Source organism: Myxocyprinus asiaticus, chromosome 35 (genome assembly GCF_019703515.2).
Source record: "Myxocyprinus asiaticus isolate MX2 ecotype Aquarium Trade chromosome 35, UBuf_Myxa_2, whole genome shotgun sequence".
Taxonomy (NCBI): domain Eukaryota; kingdom Metazoa; phylum Chordata; class Actinopteri; order Cypriniformes; family Catostomidae; genus Myxocyprinus; species Myxocyprinus asiaticus.
Window position 1 is genome coordinate 2,968,329 of NC_059378.1, and position 20,808 is coordinate 2,989,136.

General features: G+C 38.8%; 1 protein-coding gene and 1 long non-coding RNA gene across 3 annotated transcripts in view; both read left to right on the top strand.

Annotated features, from left to right (window-relative positions):
- The window catches only part of LOC127425927 (uncharacterized), a 100,813-nt gene that overhangs the window by 73,011 nt on the left and 6,994 nt on the right, over nt 1-20,808 (top strand). The window lies entirely within an intron of this gene.
- nacc1b (nucleus accumbens associated 1, BEN and BTB (POZ) domain containing b) lies at nt 714-18,820 on the top strand. 2 transcript variants are annotated; one of them, XM_051672214.1, is made up of 5 exons: nt 714-809; nt 7,364-8,352; nt 10,124-10,409; nt 10,751-10,848; nt 13,864-18,820. In XM_051672214.1, the coding sequence occupies exons 2-5, from the start codon at nt 7,389-7,391 to the stop codon at nt 14,154-14,156; spliced, it is 1,641 nt and encodes a 546-aa protein (XP_051528174.1). In that variant the 5' UTR covers nt 714-809; nt 7,364-7,388; the 3' UTR covers nt 14,157-18,820. The 2 variants fall into 2 exon arrangements, with proteins under 2 accessions (XP_051528174.1, XP_051528175.1); XM_051672215.1 differs by lacking the exon at nt 714-809 and adding an exon at nt 1,318-1,779.

The following is a 20,808-nucleotide window of genomic DNA, read 5'->3' on the forward strand; positions in this document are numbered from 1 at the left end:
TTATAATGTTTAATATAAATTTAATCTATAGAAGTTGCAAAATTATTGATTTTCTATAATGAACACAATTTTATAAACACATTTGTTAAATTGAAAATAAATAAATAAATATTTGAATGCTTTTTAAAATGGTTTTACAGCTATTTTATTTTTATTTATTTATTTTTTTAAATAACTTTATAAGTGCGTTTATTACAGAAAATGACAATATTCTAAATAAATGTTAGCTGGCTATCTTGAATGATGTAAACACAGTAAAAATAAAACAATCCAAAACTAACACTATCTATGCTAAAGAGTAAAATACATTAAATGTGCACATCTAATAGTGTCATTGGGGGCTGAGTCCCCCTAAGACTGAAATCTTAGAATCGCCACTGATTGACAAATTTGATGGAGGCTTTTTATGCAACTTCTTTTCCAGTGTGCCATGCATAGTTGAGTTGGCATGCTGTGCACGTAGCACCCACACCCCTCCAGGGGTTCACCTGTCTGTGCCAGAGTCTAGACCACGATAGTCTCGTGCACAAGATCAGCAGAGCGCGCACGCGGAGTGCAATAGATGCATACATTGACGTTCAATGGTGCTTCAGACTGGGTAATGTTAATTTACTGCCTTCTGTCTGTGTGTGATCGGTGACTCTGTGCTCTACCTGCGTCCCAAATGGGGTCAAAATGATGCACCCCTCGATAATTCTGTGCTCTGCCTGTGTATTTACAATTAATGGCTGCCAATAGCGACACATCGACAGAGAGAAAGAGAAGAGTCTTCTCCATTTGATCACTTTCCTGCAGATTGCAAGTGAGGGGTGAGTGTTTCATGCATGCACGAGGGGTCAAAGAGCACTTACGGGGGTTGCAGTGGGGGTAGTTGTTTTTGTGAAGGTGTGCGATTGCTTTAGATGGGGGATGGGCTTGCAAAACTTTTAACCACTTCAAAGACTCGCTGATGAGAGCTCACTTTATGTTGCATGCATCCTCACTTATTTTCTCAACTTTTTAGCCATGCATAATATCATTTGCAATGGTTGCACATGTTTCTGGACGTCTGAATTGATACGGGATCAGTGAGATCATGTGCATCGCTTTCAGACGTCAAGCGGTTAATGGTGTCTTGTCTTGAGGATCAGTCTGGCTCGCTCGCCCCGCAGTTGCTGCATTTGTCCCGGGATGACCTGTTGATGTCGGGAAAAGATGGAGCTGAGCCCCCCTCCTCTCCCCAAAACGGTGTAGAATTTAACCACTGAATATTTTATGTAAAATCCACCGCGTTGATTGCACCGCGTGCATACAAATATGAACACTTCTTAAGAAGCAAGTTTGCATGCGATTTGCACGTCTGCGGTTGGAGAATAAGAATAAAAATAAAAATGCATGCATGCATGTGTGTGTGTCCCTGGGCGAATCAGAGCGTTTTGGGTTTAGATATCCCGGTGTGTGCAGGCCGTGGAATGTAACTCAACCCGACATTTCATCGCATTGGCACCGAGGGGGCAAAAGAAACGGATGTGGGCTTCTAAATAATTCATCTATCGGACTATTTTGGTGACAGCATTCACTTTTAGCTCTTGGGTAGTCGCATCAAATGTGGAAATAAGGCAGTCGGGTATTTCAATTTCCTACTTTTTATTTTTTGCCCCCCCCCCGGGGCCCGTGCCAACCCGGAGCTCGTGTCCTGCTGGGCAGCGGTGCGGGCACACACTCTCACCGGCCACCGCAGCTCCAACGCGGCCGTCCAGATCACAGAGGCACCGGCGTCACAGCGGACCGACTCTTATCGTGAGATTTAAAACTATTTACAATTTATCATCTTTATGCTGTTAAATAAATCTGTTTTTATCATGGAACAAATGCATTTTTAACGCGGCACTTTCTCTGCAGTGCTCTCGAATCAATAATCATAAATGCTAGGTTACTCTTTTTAGACCAAGTATAAAAGCATCATTTTATCAATATTGATCTATTTCTTTACGTTATTGCTAGTAGCTAAAAAATTAGCTTTAACCCTTTTAAACTAGTGAAGAAGATGATACAAATAGACATGAGTTTTAAAAAATGTATTTGTATATTTCTTGTTTATTTACATTAAGTTTGTTTTATATAATGCTTTTCATAGAAGTAGAGGGTTTGTAACTTTGATCTGCTCTTTCACACCATAATTGTACAGAGCTGGGGCGGTTCTGGGGGGGGGGGGGGGTCTGTGCCAGCAGCAAGCTTTTGGGGCCAGTGTCGAACCAGGTTTTCGGCGGCCTTTTCTGCGGTGGAAATGTGTGGAACAGTTCGAGAATTTGCACCGGCCCAGGAACCCGAACCATGTCGGTAGAAAAGGGCCATAAAGCTCAAGTGCACACATGGATATTTACATATCGCAATATAACAACATCTTGACACTTTATATCATCACCACGATGTATATCGTCATATTGCCCAGCTCTAGTCTCTAGAATTTGCTTTTGTTACTAAATAAAACAATCCTTATGATTAGAGGTCAACCGATAGTGGATTTTGCCGATACCGATAACTACAGTGGTGCAAAAGGCAAATAACCGATTATTTGGCCGATAGTTTTTAAAATCAATTTATAGAATGATAAAAACATTTAAAACGTTTTTCCTTACTATGAAGGGTTCAGACATTGAAACTTAAAAATAGATTAAAATCCCAAAAGCATTTTATTGTGCAACCAAAATCCCAGTAATAACCAGAAAAATTAAGATTTGTTGTATAAAGTGGGACTATAAACAAGCCCGAAATACACCAGGGACTCTTATTTTGAAACGACAGAGATTGCCTCCGTTACAATACAGAGTTTTGTATATATATATATATATATATATATATATATATATATATATATCACCAGTTGAAGTTTATTAATGAGGAATAATAATAATAATAATAATAATAAAACATAACCGATAGTTCCAAAAAGCAACTATCGGCACCGATTAATCTGTAAACCGATATATTGGTCTGCCTCTACTTATGATGGCATAATTGTTGATGGTAAGGGATTGTTAAGGTAACATAGTTTCCAATTAATAAATAATACAAGTTAGGGATGCACAATATATCATTGACCATATCGGTATCGGCCAATAAATGTGAATAATTTTTTTTTAATCCCATTTTTCTCCCAATTTTTGAATACCCAATTCCCACTACTTAGTAGGTCCTCATGGTGACGTGGTTACCACCTCAATCCGGGTGGCGGAGGACAAGTCTCGGTTGCGTACAATTCTGAGACAGTCAATCCGTGCATCTTATCACGTGGCTCGTTGTGCATGACACCGCGGAGACTCACAGCATGTGGAGGCTCATGCTACTCTCCACGATCCACGCACAACTTACCACGCGCCCCATTGAGAGCGAGAACCACTAATCGCGACCATGAGGAGGTTATCCCATGTGACTCTAACCTCCCTAGCAACCAGGCCAATTTGGTTGCTTAGGAGACCTGGCTGGAGTCACTCAGCACACCCTGGATTCGAACTCGCGACTCCAGGGGTGGTAATCAGCATCAGTACTCGCTGAGCTACCCAGGCCCCTGATCAATGTGAATTTTTTAAGTTTACGGTTATCAGTCCGATAAGAAATTAGACTGATATATTAAAGCCTATAATGGCTTTTTCAGGCACACATTACTCACCATGAGGGTTTTGATTGGTGCCTTTTGCATGATGTGACACGTCAGCACGCAGCAGACTTTGTTTTAGAAGATCATACTGGATCTGAGGAACACTTTTTACTTATCCATGCCATACATGCATTTTGCATCTTTAATCTTTTTGTATGTTAAAGCATCTTGTCATGTTTAAACTGAGTTTGAGACTTGTTTGCATTCCTTATTGTGGTCTTTTGACAGGTTTGAATTACGTGCAATGCAGTGTATTTATAAAAGTAGCTCACTCATCAAAGTAATTATAAATTGTAGAGTCAATAGACCTTTTTAAATAAAAGAAAGATGGCCATAGGAATGTAAATGTCTTTTTTTAACTGGTTCAAAGTAGGCTATATTTGGTAAATGATTATGGGAAAAGAAAGATTTAGATGTTTCTGCAGCTTCCTTAGTTTTCTGCATTTGAAGTTGTTTTAAAATAAAAGCAATAATCCACATTATGAATTATCCACCATGTTTGATGTGTTTGATGTGCTCTGAAAAAACAGCTTTCGGAATACGCTCGTCTCGGAATAGTCCCGCCACCAAGTCACTCCATTAGTTGAGTAACGTTGTTTGTGCGAGTAAGCAGGTCTCTCAAAACAAACGCGCTAATTTTAATAGCGCCACAGAGACACAGTGTTTACAGTTTTCGAGAAAATAAACCTATTAATGGCTTACTTATAGTTGACTCTGCATATTAAGCTGGGATAGAAGTCATTTAACACTGAAAAAGTGACATACTTCAGCTTTAACTTTTCGAAGCTGGTGTTCCTGTCGTGGCAGATTCCCCACACCAGCAATCGAAGCACAGAGGCGCAAAGTTCTGATTCCAAAAATAGACTTTTAATACTGAGTAACAAAGCCGAGATGGTCCATGGAGCATCTAAAATTACTCTTCAGAATCATGCATTTTTTATACAGTTTCTGTTCCCATTATCTCTTTGAGCGATGGCCTCTACATCCAATGAAATCGTCTTATGCCTCCCTAGTTTCGTCTTCGCCGTCTCCCTTCTATCTGGTCACCCTTGACCCCATCGTGCTTCAGTGATGGCAAAAGCATGACTATTTCATTTTATATGCATAAAACACACTGTAATCACTTCATATGGTTACATATTTTATATTGACTAACTATCATTACTTTCTGCATTAATTTGATTAGTATATAAAATGATTTCCCTTGGTTACACACATACCAGTTGTGTGTCCAACCACATACATATGTTTCATCTTATTTCTAGCACTAATTAAAGCACATATATCATCTGCCTTTTTTGGACACCAGGCAGTTCCTGTCTCTGACCTTATTAAAACATTAAATCATCCTTTTAGTATCAACACACACACACATCTCCTTCAAGGTCATTTACAGAGTCATACAGAGGGAAACAGAGAGAGGCTGTAATTCTTCCCTAGAGAAGCTGCATTTTTCCATTGATTTGCACTTTGATTATTAAAATGAGTAAATGATAATTAAATCAATAAATGAATGATTAAATATCTAACATATTGAATAACATTCATAATGCAGTTATGCATAGTACAGTGATTACACATTGTCATTTTTTTTGATCATTGCATATTGCATGCATGTTAATTCAATTATCGAAAATGGATTAATTAAAAATATTCCATATTCCCAGCATGACCAGTGCTTGAATAATTAATGAGCTTGCATGGTTTCACTGTTTGCAAGTTTGTTTACACTGTTTTTATTGTTGATTTTGTTCTAATGAAGACTCTTGGTTCAGTCATATAGTTTGTTTTTTAAAAATAAAAGACTGCACACAAAAGTAACTGGCCAGTTAGTAACTCTATATTATATTTAAAAAGAGTATATTTTAAGATTATAAGTTGTGTATGACTGGTAAATATACTTGTGATGGCCCGAGGCATGTGTTCTTATCAGTCATATCAAGGATTTGTATCGTATTTTATTGCTTTTGTTCATTGTCTGATTTCCAGTGTAGCATGTATGCATTTTCTGTTTCCATGTTATGGAAATTAATTGTCATAGGATGTTGTTTGTAAGATTGCACGCACTGACCTTGGAGTTAGAACAGAGAGTGCCAGTGTGTCTGCATGCTTTTATTGGAGTAGATAATATTCTGCTAATATGTGTGTGTGTGATGATGCGAGACATTTTTGAGTCTGTAAGAAATACGTAGTTTGAAATCATCTTTGAGTGGTCTAGTGTCAGTGACAAACAAGGATACTGTATATGATGTGCTTTTATCCCTTCAGTGCAAGCCTGATAACACTTTTAGCTCACATTATATGATATAAACCCAAAGTATAATTGAGCTTCTCTTACGAACGCGCAGAGAAGACTGTAGATGTCAAGATTTATAGTGAAAAAGAAGTTACATTTTGGTCTGTTTCTCACCCAAAACCTATCATATCGCTTCAGATGATTTGGATGTAACCGCTGGATTACTTTTATGATGCCTTTATGTCCTTTTTGGAGCTTGGAAGTTTTGGACCCCATTGACTTGCATCGTATACTGTAGCTATAATGAAAATATCTTTGTTTGTTTTCTGCAGAAGAAAGAAAGTCATATGAGTTGGAGACGGTATAAGATTTCGAACAATCTTACACACCATAATAATTACTAGCGGTCAACCGATTAATCGGTACCGATAGTTGCTTTTTGGAACTATAGTTATCGGCAAAAATAAATGCAGATAGTTGCGTTATTTCTTTATTATTATACTTCTGTGTTCCTCTGTGGCCAAAACCCTTTATTTGGCGAATATATAGGGTACAAATAGCTTCATTTGGTGAGTATTTACTTATAGAGCGTTGTAAGGGAGCCAAGACTCTGTTACCATCACCGTTTATGGACTAATTTATGATTACTAATGCGAAATGTTATAAAAAGTCACATATTACAATTGACAAGCGATTGCTGATGATCTACTATTGATGAATGATGATCAACTGTATGTTAATTACGGCTCATACGGTGTTTATTAGCCCATTTGACAATGTTTACTTTATAGTGATTCTATTGTAATACATTATAGATGATTGTATGAGTGCATGTTTTGTTTCCCTTGTGTGTTTGTGTGAGCTGGAAGCACAGACACTTCAAAATAAGAGTCCCTGGTCCATTCCAGGCTTGTTTATAATTAAAAGTGACACGTTTTGCACCAAATCTGAACCTTTTCGGGCTATTATTGGAATTTTGGTTGCACAACAAACACGCATTTGGGATTTTACTCATTTGGACTCCTCTATGACTTTACCCATCACAGTAAGGAAAGATTAAGACATTTTTTTAACATTCAATAATCGGTTATTGGCCTTTTGCACCAACTTAGTTATCGGTATTGGCAAAATCCACTATTGGTCGACCTCTAATAATTACTTCTGATTGGCAGTTTATTAATATGAATACATTTGCACACTTTTTAAGCATTGTTGTGATGGGAAGATCTTTGGAATTCTTTGGAATGGATTTAATATGGTAAAATGTGTTAAGCAGAACTGAGAGCACTAAACTATTATTAATAGTTGAAAGCATTAGCAAAATAGTGTGGGAATTTTCGTGGAAGTCTTCAGCGCTTTCTGTGGAATTCTGATGGTGCGGATTCCATGCAGACCTACCCATTGGTCAGCGTTATATGAAATAATAAGGTTTAATAATTTCATAATTAAGGCTAAATACCAAGGGGTTTGTTTGTTTTGTATTTCCACAGAACCTGTAGTTCTGGGCATTGCGATATGGCTCAGATGCTGCAGATGGCGATTCCCAACTTTGGCAACAATATTTTGGAGTGTCTTAATGAGCAGCGTCTTCAGGGTCTGTACTGTGACGTGTCAGTGGTGGTGAAGGGGCACACATTTAAGGCCCACCGGGCAGTGCTGGCTGCCAGCAGCTCCTACTTTCGAGATTTGTTCAACTCTGGAATCAAGGGTTCTGTCGTGGAGTTACCACCAGCGGTCCAACCTCAGAGCTTCCAGCAGATCCTTTCCTTCTGCTACACTGGCCGACTTAGTATGAACTTGGGAGATCAGTTTCTCCTAATGTACACGGCAGGATTCCTGCAGATCCAGCAGATTATGGAAAAAGGCACCGAGTTCTTCCTAAAGGTCAGCTCACCAAGTTGTGACTCGCAGGGTTTTCACACGGAAGAAACACCGCCCTCAGAACCCCAGAGCCCTGTTACTCAAACCGGGTGTGTGGTCGCCACGGCGTCAGCTCGACCCGCCTCCTGCCTCACACCCCTTCCGCTGGTGTCAAGGATGAAGACCGAGCAGCAACCTCAGGTCCAGCAGCCCCAACAAGATGCATCGTCGTATTCGGTGGTTTGCACTCCAGTCGCAAAGCGTCTCTGGGAAGGGGGGAGCCGTGAAGGAGGTGGAGGATCAGGTGGAGGGGGAGGAATGAGGAAAGCAGCCCGCTATTCACAGGAGGCGGCACGGGGAGTGGGTGGGGCACCGCCTCAAAGTGCAACCCAATTGGCTGGAAGCGTTACCACTAACAGTAATAATAACAACAACAACAGCAGCAGCACGCCAGAGGGCACCAGCCCAGGCACCCCAAGCGTCTACACCAGTGACTCGCCAATCTCTTACCACGATGATGATGAAGAAGAGGAGATTGCAGATGACACGGCAGAAGAGCAGTACAGACAGATATGTAACATGTACACCATGTACAGCATGCTGAATGTAGGGGCAACAGGTGAGATGGGGACGGGTACTTAGAAATTGCTTTTTGATTGATACAATCCAGCCAAATTGGCCACTTATGGCACGATGGGTAATTTTGAATGCAAAGTCAAATTCTTGACTTTATTTTGTCAATGCATAGTTCCAAATATGTGGCTGTATACAGTACTATTCCATGCTATGTAATGCAACGACATTGGGGTTATAGGTGAACTGGAAAAAAACAACCCCACATGGCTGGTAAAAATTGCCATTCACCAGCCAGTTTCAAGTTACACAATGTAGCAGTAAACTTTATAACACAGTGAAATTGTGGAAAGTTAACTGAACCAAGTATTGAGCACTCTGTACGTTTGCAAGTTCTTTAAAAGTTCTATTTCAGTCGGACAAAAACAATAATTAGTCTCTTTAAAATGTCTTGTAAACACTTTAGTCAGAGTTAAATTGTACCAGTATGAGTTTGGCAAATGGGGGAAAACAGTCCTAGAAAGTACTTTGTCCAGCATGTTTACTTGTTAATTGGACCACAACTGGCGTCCGAAAGACAGAGGTGAAGTGCATGATATATTTAAAGGAATATTCTGGGTTCAATACAACTTGAGCTCAATCGACAGCATTTGTGGCATAATGTTGATTACCATTTACCATTCTTTTTTTATGATTAACATTTTTATTGATTCCTGCATCGAACACATAAAAGCAAAACATAAATACACGGAATCAACATTTAACTCCCACTACCACCCCTCCCCCTCCCCAACCCCACCCGACCCTCATCAAACACCCCTGTGGTCACACATGAGCACATAGAATTTAAAAAAATATATATTTACAAAAATCACACATTAACAGCTACCCCTCTCTCTCCACTGTTCCACCCGAGAACCCTCCAAGAACGCCAAGTATCTGCCCCATTTCCCAACAAACAAATCCAAATTCCCTAGTCTTCTATATGACCCTTCATCGAAAGCCGCCACCCTCCCCATCTCCGAGCACCACTTCTGAAATGGGGGTGCTCCAGCCGACTTCCAACCCCTTAAAATCACTTGTCTGGCGATCATAACACTGGTTAGGACCCAATTTTTTATGTTTATTCCCTATATTAATAACGTCCCATTGCCTAAAACACAGAGTCTGGGGCAAAATTAAACCCGAGTGCCCAAAACATCACATACAAAACTCTGAACCCTCAACCAAAATTCTCGGATCTTAACACACCCCCAAAAAACATGGGTTGTGTCTCCATCTTCTGATTGACATCGCCTGCAGTTGGGTGTGTCTTTAAGACCAAGCCTATACAATCTAGAGAGGGTCCAACTGAATCGATGTAAAATCTTGAATTGCATAAGGCGCACCCTTGCATCTCTAGATACAGACCTGACATTGTTTTTAGAAACCATTTACAGTTCTTTAAAGAAGAAGCAAAATTGGAGGTTACAGTGAGGCACTTACAAAGGAAGTGAATGGGGCACATTTTTGGAGGGTTTAAAGGCAGAAATGTGAAGTTTATAATTTTATAAAAGCAGTAACATTAATTCTTCTGTTAAAACTCATGTATTATTTGACCTGTAAAGTTGGTTAAATTGTCATCTTTTTCAGTTGTTTTAGGGTTTACAGCATTACGTCATGGCAACAAAGTTGTTATATTTTAATTTATCACACTAAAATCATGTTAACACGTATACTGTTTACATCTTGTGACTATACTTTTGAAACAGTATTTTAATGTTTACGGATTACTCGAATACTCGAAAATATCTTTTCTCTTTGTATTCCTGGTTTAGCCAGTGAACGAGTTGAATCCCTACCAGACCACCTCACAGTTGAATCAAGAGGAAGGGGAGTTCGAGTGCGGCAAGAACTGGCCTCTCTTCCCACTGAGCTCATTGCGCAGATCGGAAACCGCTGTCATCCTAAACTCTACGAAGAAGGTGACCCTGCTGAGAAACTGGAGCTAGTAACGGGCACCAGCGTCTTCATTTCACGCGCTCAGCTGATGAACTGCCATGTTAGTGCGGGCACACGCCACAAAGTACTGCTCAGGCGGCTCCTCGCAGCCTTTTTTGACCGGTGAGTTAAGATGCCAAACCTGGTGGGAATGGCTGTCTTTGTTACGGAAGTATTTTTCCCCACAAGGATTTAAAAACAATTCTTCAATAAAGAGCTGTAAGCCATGAACCAAACCAGCTAAAATTTAAGATATTATTGGAAATGAAAGAATTGTTTAGGCTCTAGAAAGGTGGAATATATTAATTGTCGAGGGTGTATTTGTGCTCTTTCTTTTAGCTAAGTAGTAGAGGACATTTTTCAACCACAAAAACTGATTTTGTGGCTCAGTACTTGTACTGACTTACAGGTCAGGTTTTAATGTGTTCTGAAAGTGTCCGAATTGTTTTCTCCTCTTCCTGTAGAAGCACTCTGGCAAACAGCTGTGGGACCGGCATTCGGTCCTCCACAAACGACCCCAACCGCAAACCACTGGACAGTCGGGTTCTTCACGCTGTTAAGTGTAAGTTATCGTGCCAATAAGGATTTGTTTACATACAGAACAGCAACATACTACAAACCCAAAGGTTTGATGAGATGCATAATTTCTGTGCCACTAGTGTCACCAAACAGAATTGCAAAAATGAGGTTTCCTGAAACCTGTCACAAAGACTTGCTTATCAGGGCCGGAACTATGATGTGATCTTTGAGGGGGCATTTTGACCTTTAGGGTGGGCTATAGGTTCTCTCTTTGTTTGACTTGGAGGGGTACCCCTTTGTTATTTCACTGTCTGGCGGTGGGCAGGCACAAGGAAATTCTAGGGGAGCAAAGCCTTGCATCTTGTGGGGATTTGCTGTATCCTATATCTATATCTGTTGTAATTGACAGTATTTATTCCGATATTCTAACTTTGATGTATATTTAGTTATTTTGATGAGATAAACAAGTGTTCTATATCGAAGCGAAGGCATGCACAGAAAAGTGCGATCCCCTTCAGCACATACAGTGTCCTCCAACATCATCTGTTGAACAATAATAAAATATGTTATCTGATTAAATATATAAAACCCTCCATATGTCAAATGCATAGGCTATGTAAAAAAATACTCATTTGGTGTATGCCTAGGGGAGATACATCCCGTCACTGTTAATGGACTAATGCACGGTTATTAATATACAAAAATGTGCAAAGTGCTTCGTGCATATTAAAGAAGACACCAACGTTTCAGTCCCACCGGGCCTTCTTCAGTGTACGTCTTACTCAATCTACATACAATGAACATGCTTATATACTTCAATTATCCTACACACATGATCAATTAGTCTAATACAAACACATAGCGATCATATGATCCAAAAGCCCATATCATGTGTCGGCACAGTCACCATCATCTGGAGGGCAAAAAAACGAATTAGAATTACAGAAAACATGACAAATTAAATTCATCATTCAGACCCTGTGGTTGAACCATATCCAATCGGAAAATCCACTTACACTCGGATTGTAACAATTTCTGTTCAACATTGGTACATCAACTCATGGGATGTACCATATCGATTCCACGAAATGACAGCTGATCTACTGAATGACATACCTCTACAAAGTGTCGCGCAACAGGTGATTTACTATCAGCTCTTTTAATCAAGCATCTGTGTTCATTGATGCGAAATCTGAGTTGACGATTAGTTTTTCCAACATACTGAAAGCCACAGGGGCAAGATAGTAATTACATAACATTGACTGAACGATATGAAATAAACCGTCTAATTTCGAATTCTTTCTTTGTAGAATGACTCACAAATGTATTAACCTTCTTTACATTCCGACATGCTAAACAGTTTTGGCATGGAAAGCATCCAGTTGGACCTTTTATTTGTCTGAAACTCCCATCTGAGGTGACTAAAGTGATGGGGTCAGTTTCACCTACAGTCACCAAACTTGGTAGATATATTGTTCTCATCAAGCTGGACAACTTTCAAAATTACTGTCTTTAGCTCCGCCCAACAGGAAGTTGACCATTTTGGATTGAATTTGGATTTTTTGAAAATTGCAGGCTCTGAACTTTTAAATACTCCTCCTAGGGGATTCATGTGACTCACCAAATTTATGCCGAGACATTTAAGATGCTAAATTGCGAATGGATTTTTGATATATTGAACGGTGTTGCCATGGCGAGGCAATAAATTAATGGCAAAAAATGGGGAACAGGAAGTGTCTCAAATCTTTTGCGTGCATTCTGTGATTTAGATCAAAATCGAGCTCTGTGTTTGGTAATGGGGGCTGATCACATGGATGTGGCTATTGTGAGTCATAGTCATAGTGCCACCAACTGGCAGCAGGAAGTGTGGCACTTACAACAGACTTTGAAATAGTCCTGTTACTTATGTCCGAAACCCTTCAAAAGTTTTTAGAATAATGTCAAGACACTGCTGATGTAAAATTGTGAAGGGATTCTTGATATCTTAAATAGTGTTGTTATGGCAACGGATCAAATTACATGATGTTGTAGTGTATTCGGGTGTATGTGACACACTCAGCCATATGTTTAATCATGATCATGACATGAATGTGGCTATGGTGGGTCACGGTCATAGCGCCTCCAGCTGGCAACAGTAGATGTGACACTTCGAATAGACTTTGAAAAAACAACCCCTCTTATTTTCACCCGTCACATCAAATTTACTCTGACTAGTGTCAAATTTAATAAGGTTAGGGGATACTTGATATCTTACATTATATTTTCATAGCCACAAGTCAAAAAACAATATTATTTTTTTGGTTGCACAATAAATTGCATCAGAGATTTCATTCAACTTGGACTATTGTATCCTCATTGTCTGGGAAACCCCTTCACAGGAAAGGCTAAAAACAGTTTATACAAATTCAGTATATTGATTTTAATCGGCTGATTAATCGGCTATCGGTTTTCTTCTAACACCTTAGTTATCGGAATCAGCAAATTCCAATAGGAGTCAGCCTGTAATTTTAACTTTGAAAATATTACACACTAGTGATAAACCCATATATTGGCCATTTTTCGATTATCGGCATCGGCCGATTACCGTGTTCGCTTGGCCGATTAACAGACGCGTTATCTTTCCCTTGTCAGTTCCAAAATGTACCAATAGATTTGTCAATAGATAGTCAACACTTTTCAAGCTTATGCAAATTTAAGTAAATAGTGCTTAAAAAAAGTGTTTAACTTTAGAAATGTTGTTTACTTCTGATTTGCTGTTGTTAAATTGTATTATGTTAATCAGCATATTGGCCATCGGCCATCCTGCTCTCTAGATATCTGTATCGACCATTGAAAAACATGTTTTGGTCGACCACTATTACACATGACCTTTTAAAGTCTCATAAAGTGACTATGGACATGGATAAGTTATTGGCACTTTACCATTAGCCTATAGTTCACAGCATACGTACAAGGTGATGCTATGTATGTATATAAGCATTATATGTATATAGCAAGATTATATTTGTGTTATGTTGGTTTGACAAAGATTTGCATTTTCTTTCCCCTCTATCTCCAGTTTACTGCCAGAACTTTGCTCCTAGTTTCAAAGAGAGCGAAATGAATGCAATCGCCGCAGACATGTGCACTAACGCACGACGCGTGGTACGTAAGAGCTGGATCCCCAAATTGAAGCTCCTGATGGCAGAAAGTGATTCTTATGCCAACTTCCTTCCGGACGCGGCCAAAATGGAGTCTGACGGCTTGGGGGTGGAGCCTTCCTTTGAAACGGGCTCTCTGGAGGGTGGGACAGCCTCTGAATCTGGCCAATCGTCGACGGATGCCCTGCAAGGGGTGAGCGGGGGACGGTAGCAGCTTGTTTTAGTGAGTAACACTACCATGGTGACGCCATCAGCTATTCTTTACCCTCCACTCCTCCCATCTATTCCCATGTTTCATGGTGACACCATGGCCGTTGATGTCCTCCTGTAAAAGGGAGGAGAGTGGAGAAGAAAAGGTGTATGGTTGTTGAATCCCATTTCCATAGCTGGGGATTTCTGAGAGTCTTTGGTTGTAGTCTTCAGAGTGGCCCTTCCTCTCCATACAGCAGAAACACATTCCCAAAGAGGAGGGACCCATTGGGAACATTGGGCTGAATGGGAAATGGGGGTCTGATTTTGAATGTATCTTTTTGGAGAATCCAGAAATGTAATGTTGCTGGACATAAGATTGTATTCATCTGTTGATGTATATCTGGTCTCTGGACCACCATTTCCTCTTTTTACCCAATTTCCCAAGAACCGAAGAAAGACAATTTGGTTTCTTTTATCTTTTAAATGTTTTTTTATTTGAATTGCATTTGTAATTGCTTGTAGTTTTTTTTTCTTTTTCTTTTTGCCAAGTATGCACCTTTTTTGACTTGCCAAGTATCCCAAGAGAGGCGGTTTGTTAGGATGATTGTTATATTTGAAACTACTGTTGGGTTTTGACACAGAGGGTCTGTGCTAGATTCTCACCCTTTGAATTAATGAATTGAGAAACTGTTCACTTGAAAAATTGAAGGAGAAAAAAAATATATTTTTGCATTAGCAAAGTCCAAGAATAATTTTAGATATATTATTTTGGTATATTACCAAGGTTTAATGCCGTTATTAGGTTCAGTTCAAATATCTGTAAAGTAACTAATCCCAAGAAGCTCCCAAACATGATCTCAAATGTCTAAACCGCTAGCTTAAATATCATTTAAGGGATAGGGATAGGTCACTCAAAAGTAAAAATTATGTCATCATTTACACAACTTCATCTTGTTCCAAACCTGTACGACTTCCATCTGTGGAACACAATAGGAGATGTTCGGCAGAATGTTAAACTCAGTCATTTTGATTACATCTTTTTTCATACAATGAAAGTGAATGGTGACTGAGGTTAACATTCTAACACCTTCTTTTGTGTTCCATGTTTTCCAAGTTCCAAGTTAACAGGTTTGGAACAACACAAGGGTAAATGATGACTTTTTTGGGGTAAACTATCCCTTTAAGGCATTTCATGTTTCTTATTATGTGCTTAAAGTAGATCAGGACTGGCACCTGTGTGTGTGTCGTGGCTGCACGGTATTTTACAGCTGACTGCTTCATGCACCTATCGCACATTTGGGGTGAATGCTGCTGCATGGCGCATTCTGCATGCTACGCCTCCGCGCATTTGACAGTGATGCACTAAATGCTCTGATGAAGTGTGTCGAGTGCAGTATTAGAAACTGGCACTGAACGGGCATCAGTGCCGCAGCTACAGTGGTTCCAAACCACCAAAAACCGCTCTGAGAGTGGATGGTGTTTTGTAGGTTGCTTTTATGAAAAGTCAGTTTTTTTTTAAGCGTTTCTCTTGATGGTTTTGTGTGTCGGGATTCTGAAGAAGTTCTTGAAGTACTTGAGCACCATAAAGAAGCAGTTGTGAGTGGTGATCAACTTATATGTTTTTTTCATGGATTATACTGATAGCAGGGTGGCCGATTGGCTGATATTGTGCCAATTTATAATACCACTGATGAAATATTCACACAGTGAAAATGTGCACTATACATTGACACCTGTTGGTAGATTTTGAAACTAGCAGCAGAAGTGATCATGCTGCCTAGTGTCAATCAGACATGGGTATCTGCCGATAATCTAAAAATGGCCAAATATTGGCCTATTAAAGGAATATTTCGGGTTCAATACAAGTTAAGCATAATGGACAGCATTTGTGGCCAATGGGTAAATGTTAAAATACTGTTTCAAAAGTTTAGCCACAAGATGTAAACAATATGTGTGTTAACATGATTTTAGTGTGATAAAATCACTTAACCTTTTCTGTGTAAAGTTGTATCCAATTTTACAACTTTATTGCCATGACGACATAACGGCGTAAACCCTTAAACGACTGTAAAAAATGACAGTTTAACCCTTTAAGCTTGGATGGGCCCACAAGAAAAGAAAATAATCATCAAAATATTAACGACTACAGTCTTGACCAACACAAAATTGGTATCGTTTGAAAGCTTAGGAGCTCTACTTTCCAATGCATGTAGGAATTATGACCAAAACTGAACAAGTGCTTTGAAATTTGCAGACAAATCAGAAATGTTCCGTTTTAATAATTTATAAAAAAAAAAAAAAAAAAAAAAATTGCACTGTACATAATAGTGCAATCAGTAAAAACATTAAACTTGTAAAATAGGCATGTGTGTCATGTGTTGTTGGAAAGCTCTCAAAGAGTAGAATACAACAGGCCTAATAGCTAAATATATATCTTTGAAAATTATGTTGTTGCTTATATGCCGCGTGTTCCCTTATAACTTCACGAAAATAAATGGAACATAAAATATCACATAACATTATTTAGAGGAGGTGATTATCTTTCAAACAAGCCCACACACAAGGTAATCAGATGCATAGATCATTAGATAGTCCACATGAAGCACAATGTTACATATGGCCACCAGGAGATGGCACCAAATACATGACACAGACTCAATGATGACTCAAATGACACAGAATGAAACTCATTCTGTGAAATCTAATTACTAAAATCATGTCTGCATGCTATGCAAACCTTTAGACATTGGCTACGTTTACATGCATCCTCATAATGCGATTATAATGCGATAAAGGCAATACTGTGAATAAACTGTAGCTCATGTAAACAGAATATTGCAATTATGCTAATAATCAGAGTAATTAAAAGATATGTGGAGTACTCCTATTTTACTCACTTTATACTGGCATGTAAACGCTTTAATCACATTTCTTTCACTCTGACCGAAATGCGCCTGTACCAGTGCTGCAGACGGATCATGTTCAACTCGTGCACAGGTTCGAAAACATCACGAAACAGAAGAAGCTGCACTTACTTTTCGGCTCCATGTAAAACGGCAGTTCCTTGCACAGTTTTCCAGCAGTGGTGCTCCCCCATCTACAGCCCCACGGCAAAAGAAAACATATTTTCTTGAGTTGTGAATGTCCATTTGCAGTCTGAATTGAATGTTGGGGAGATAAAAGGCCATATGCCACAAAATAATGGGAAGGAAACACGTCTTTCAAATGAGTTTATGCTCGCGAGCGAATCACAACAACATCCATCATGTGTAGTCCGATTCACACACAAATGACTCTTATGAACCGATTCTTTTTAGTGAATCAAAACAGACAGCTCATCCAGTGTAGTCGTAAATGACTCCTATGAAGTGGTTCTTTTAATAAATCATTCAAAAAGACTCACAAATTGACTGACTCATTTGCTTATGCCAAGCTGTATTTAAAGAGACATGTTTGCAACAATTTTTTTGTAATATTCATTTATAAAAAAGTGAAACATCACATTTCTCAGCACATAATCAGAGTAATGGCACATAGCATGCCATTGGGATTGAAGTGGTGATTGAGCTTAACGTGTATTGAACCCAGAATATTCCTTTAATCACTAGTTATAACCTCGGGTCTGGTAATGAGAGGTGACCATGACATTGACCAGCAGTCCCAACACTACAGACATAGAGAATATTTAATGGTTTAGATTTGAGACCATTAGGACAGTGTAAGATTCCCAAAGTATGACCTGCATGGCTAGGTGGTTTAAGCACGTTTAGGTCTTTTGTTTGTAGGAAATGTGTCCTGTAATAATGGACTAGATTATTTGTGTTTGTAGTTAGGGCTGAGAAACACTGTGGTTTGAACATGTGTGAACTAGATCGGCTCACACCTCCAAAAGCATTACAGAGGCAAAAAACACTTACCACTGTAGTAGCCATGATAATATACAAAAATGTCCAGTTTTAAAGACCCCATGAAATCCTTTTCCTGCATTGATATATTTCCTATTGAAACAGGAAGCCACAAAAAACTGTCATGGGGTCTTTAACCTAAATAATGAAATCATTAGAGTTCTGTTATCAGAATCAGCTTTATTGCCAAGTATGCTTACACACACACAAGAAATTTGTCATGGTGACAGAAGCTTCCAGTGCAAATGCAACTGTATATGCATACATACAAACATGTAAACATTTAGTGACATAAAAATTAAAAAATAAGATATAACAGATGAAAAGAGAGAAATATACAATAGGGCAATAATTTTGTCCTAATTTTTTATATACAGATATACAGTAATGTGCAGGTGATGTGATGTATTCAAGAAGAGGTAGGATATGTTAAAAAATATAAATGAAATATAGATATAAGTAGGAATGGATGGATTGAATATTGCACTTGGGAGCAGTTTTAACTGTTCATGAGGTGAATGGCTTGAGGGAAAAAACTGTTCCTGTGTCTGGCTGTTCTAGTGCTCCGTAGCGCCGGCCAGAGCACAACAGTTCGAAAAGGAAGTGTGCTGGGTGAATATTATTTGTGGGTTTTAACCCTTGTGTTGTGTTCATTTGTGCTAACACCTTTTGTGTTCCCGGTCAAAAATGACCGGCCCACTAATATTGTTAATAAATCTCTCATATTGCAAATGTTATAGTAAAATGTAAGATATTGCATTAGTAATTATGATTTCTTTTTTGATATATATATATATATATATATATATATATATATATATATATATATATATATATATATATATTTATTTATTGATAGGATTCAGTGAACTAAGCTCATACCGAGCTGGTGGGGGCACTCCCTGTGGAAAACAAAGAAATATATATAATAATTATATAGTAAATTAACTATATGCTTGATAGCCATGTGTTATATATTGTTGAATGCAATGAGCAAATCTGTTTCACTCAGACTCAAACTGCTGTGAGTTTTAGTGTATGAAATTTCCACTGACACACATAAATATTATAAACAGGAGTGTCTTTTTGTCACGTTTTTCCTGATTACTTCCAGAAACATACATATAACATAGAAAATGGCATATTGTAACTTACAGCAGACTATCCCGATACAAACGAGCTCAAACACAACATAATATGATGAGCAGATCTTGAAATATTCCTCAAAGAGTGTACATGGAATGATGATGCACAAAAGGATGTTCAACACACGTTGTGTGTGTGCACATGTCCGAGGACTTTGTGTGTGCAAACACACATCCACATATGTGCTCATCTAAAGGATTGGGATGCTCCTGAACATTTAATGTTTCTGTATTGTGTAGTCTATTCCATTCATTTCCAATGGCCGGTCATTTTTGACCGGGAACACTATAGGTGTAACAAAGTGAAATAAAACCAATACAATTGTATGAAAATGATCTAAACAAAAGTTGTGTGTTCAGATATCCTGTATAAACAAAGTCATTTAATTTTATTCCAACTAGATTAAATAAACTAAAGTTTTCAGAAAAAAAAAAAAAAAAGTTAATCTGTCAGTTTTGACCGGAACACAATATAAGGGTTAAAAGATGTTTACACTAACGTTTCTTTAGTCTTTATTTTTGTAATTTGTTGATTTTTATTAAGACATTAAATCAAAAATGACATAAAAAGCAAGTGTTTTGAAAATATGAGGCTTAAGTCTGTGCTGAGCGAGAGTTGTAATACCTTCCAGCCATGTGGTACGATCCTTAGAGACTGCGGCAAGTCATAATTGCAGTAAGATCGAATGAGGGTGAGAAATTTGCACAGAAATCTGAACTGAAGTGTTCAGCACTGCCTTAAACAATGGAAGTTTGTGCCTGAGAGTCTTACACAGTCAGAGAATAGAAAGGGAACGCCTGGATGAGTCTGTGTGCATGCATGCGTGCTGGTGCACTCTGCGGCTGTTTTTTAAGCCTTTTCGTTTCCATTTTTGGAGACATGCATGCTAATATGTGTCTGTTCATGCAAAGAGACTGATAGGATAGAGTGTGTGCCAAAGGCATGCTCTTTGTGTGTGTGCATTTGATTATTTAAATGTTCATATCTGTGGGAGGCAGTGTTTGTGTGTCAGGTTTTATATGCTGAATTGTGTGTGTTTGTCTGGGTTTTGTTTGCCAAATGCATGTCTGAGAGAGAGTGCGTGGGTGGTGTTGGTGTGTGACTGGAATATGTGCATTGTGTGTGTGTGTGTGTGTGTGTAATGGGCGGGTGGTTGGTATGTGTGTTTGCAAGGATCAGAGAGCTCTGATTGTTTTTGCCTGACTCACAGAGGGAGACATACAGTGCAGACACAAGCAGAGAGGGGAGGGTATGCATTGGTGAGGAGAAAAATACACACACATACACACATGATGCAGTGAGCCAATGCCCAAATAGAGGCATCAAACAGTGATGCCTTGACTAAACAAACCATCAAATCTCAGACTGAAATCCTAATCTGACTAGGATCTAAATCTTTTAAATTCAACACGAAATCAAAATTGAGCCTATTTACTTTGTTATTGGCCTTATTGCATATGATTCATCAGTGCATGTTGCTCCAAAAAAAGAAATGTCTGTCTTTGGAATCTTTCATCAAAATATAATAGCTTGCTCCGCCTATGAAAACGACTTTCCTTTTCAGCTGATGTCACATAGGCCACACAGGCCATCGGATAATGAGCACATTTACATGCACAG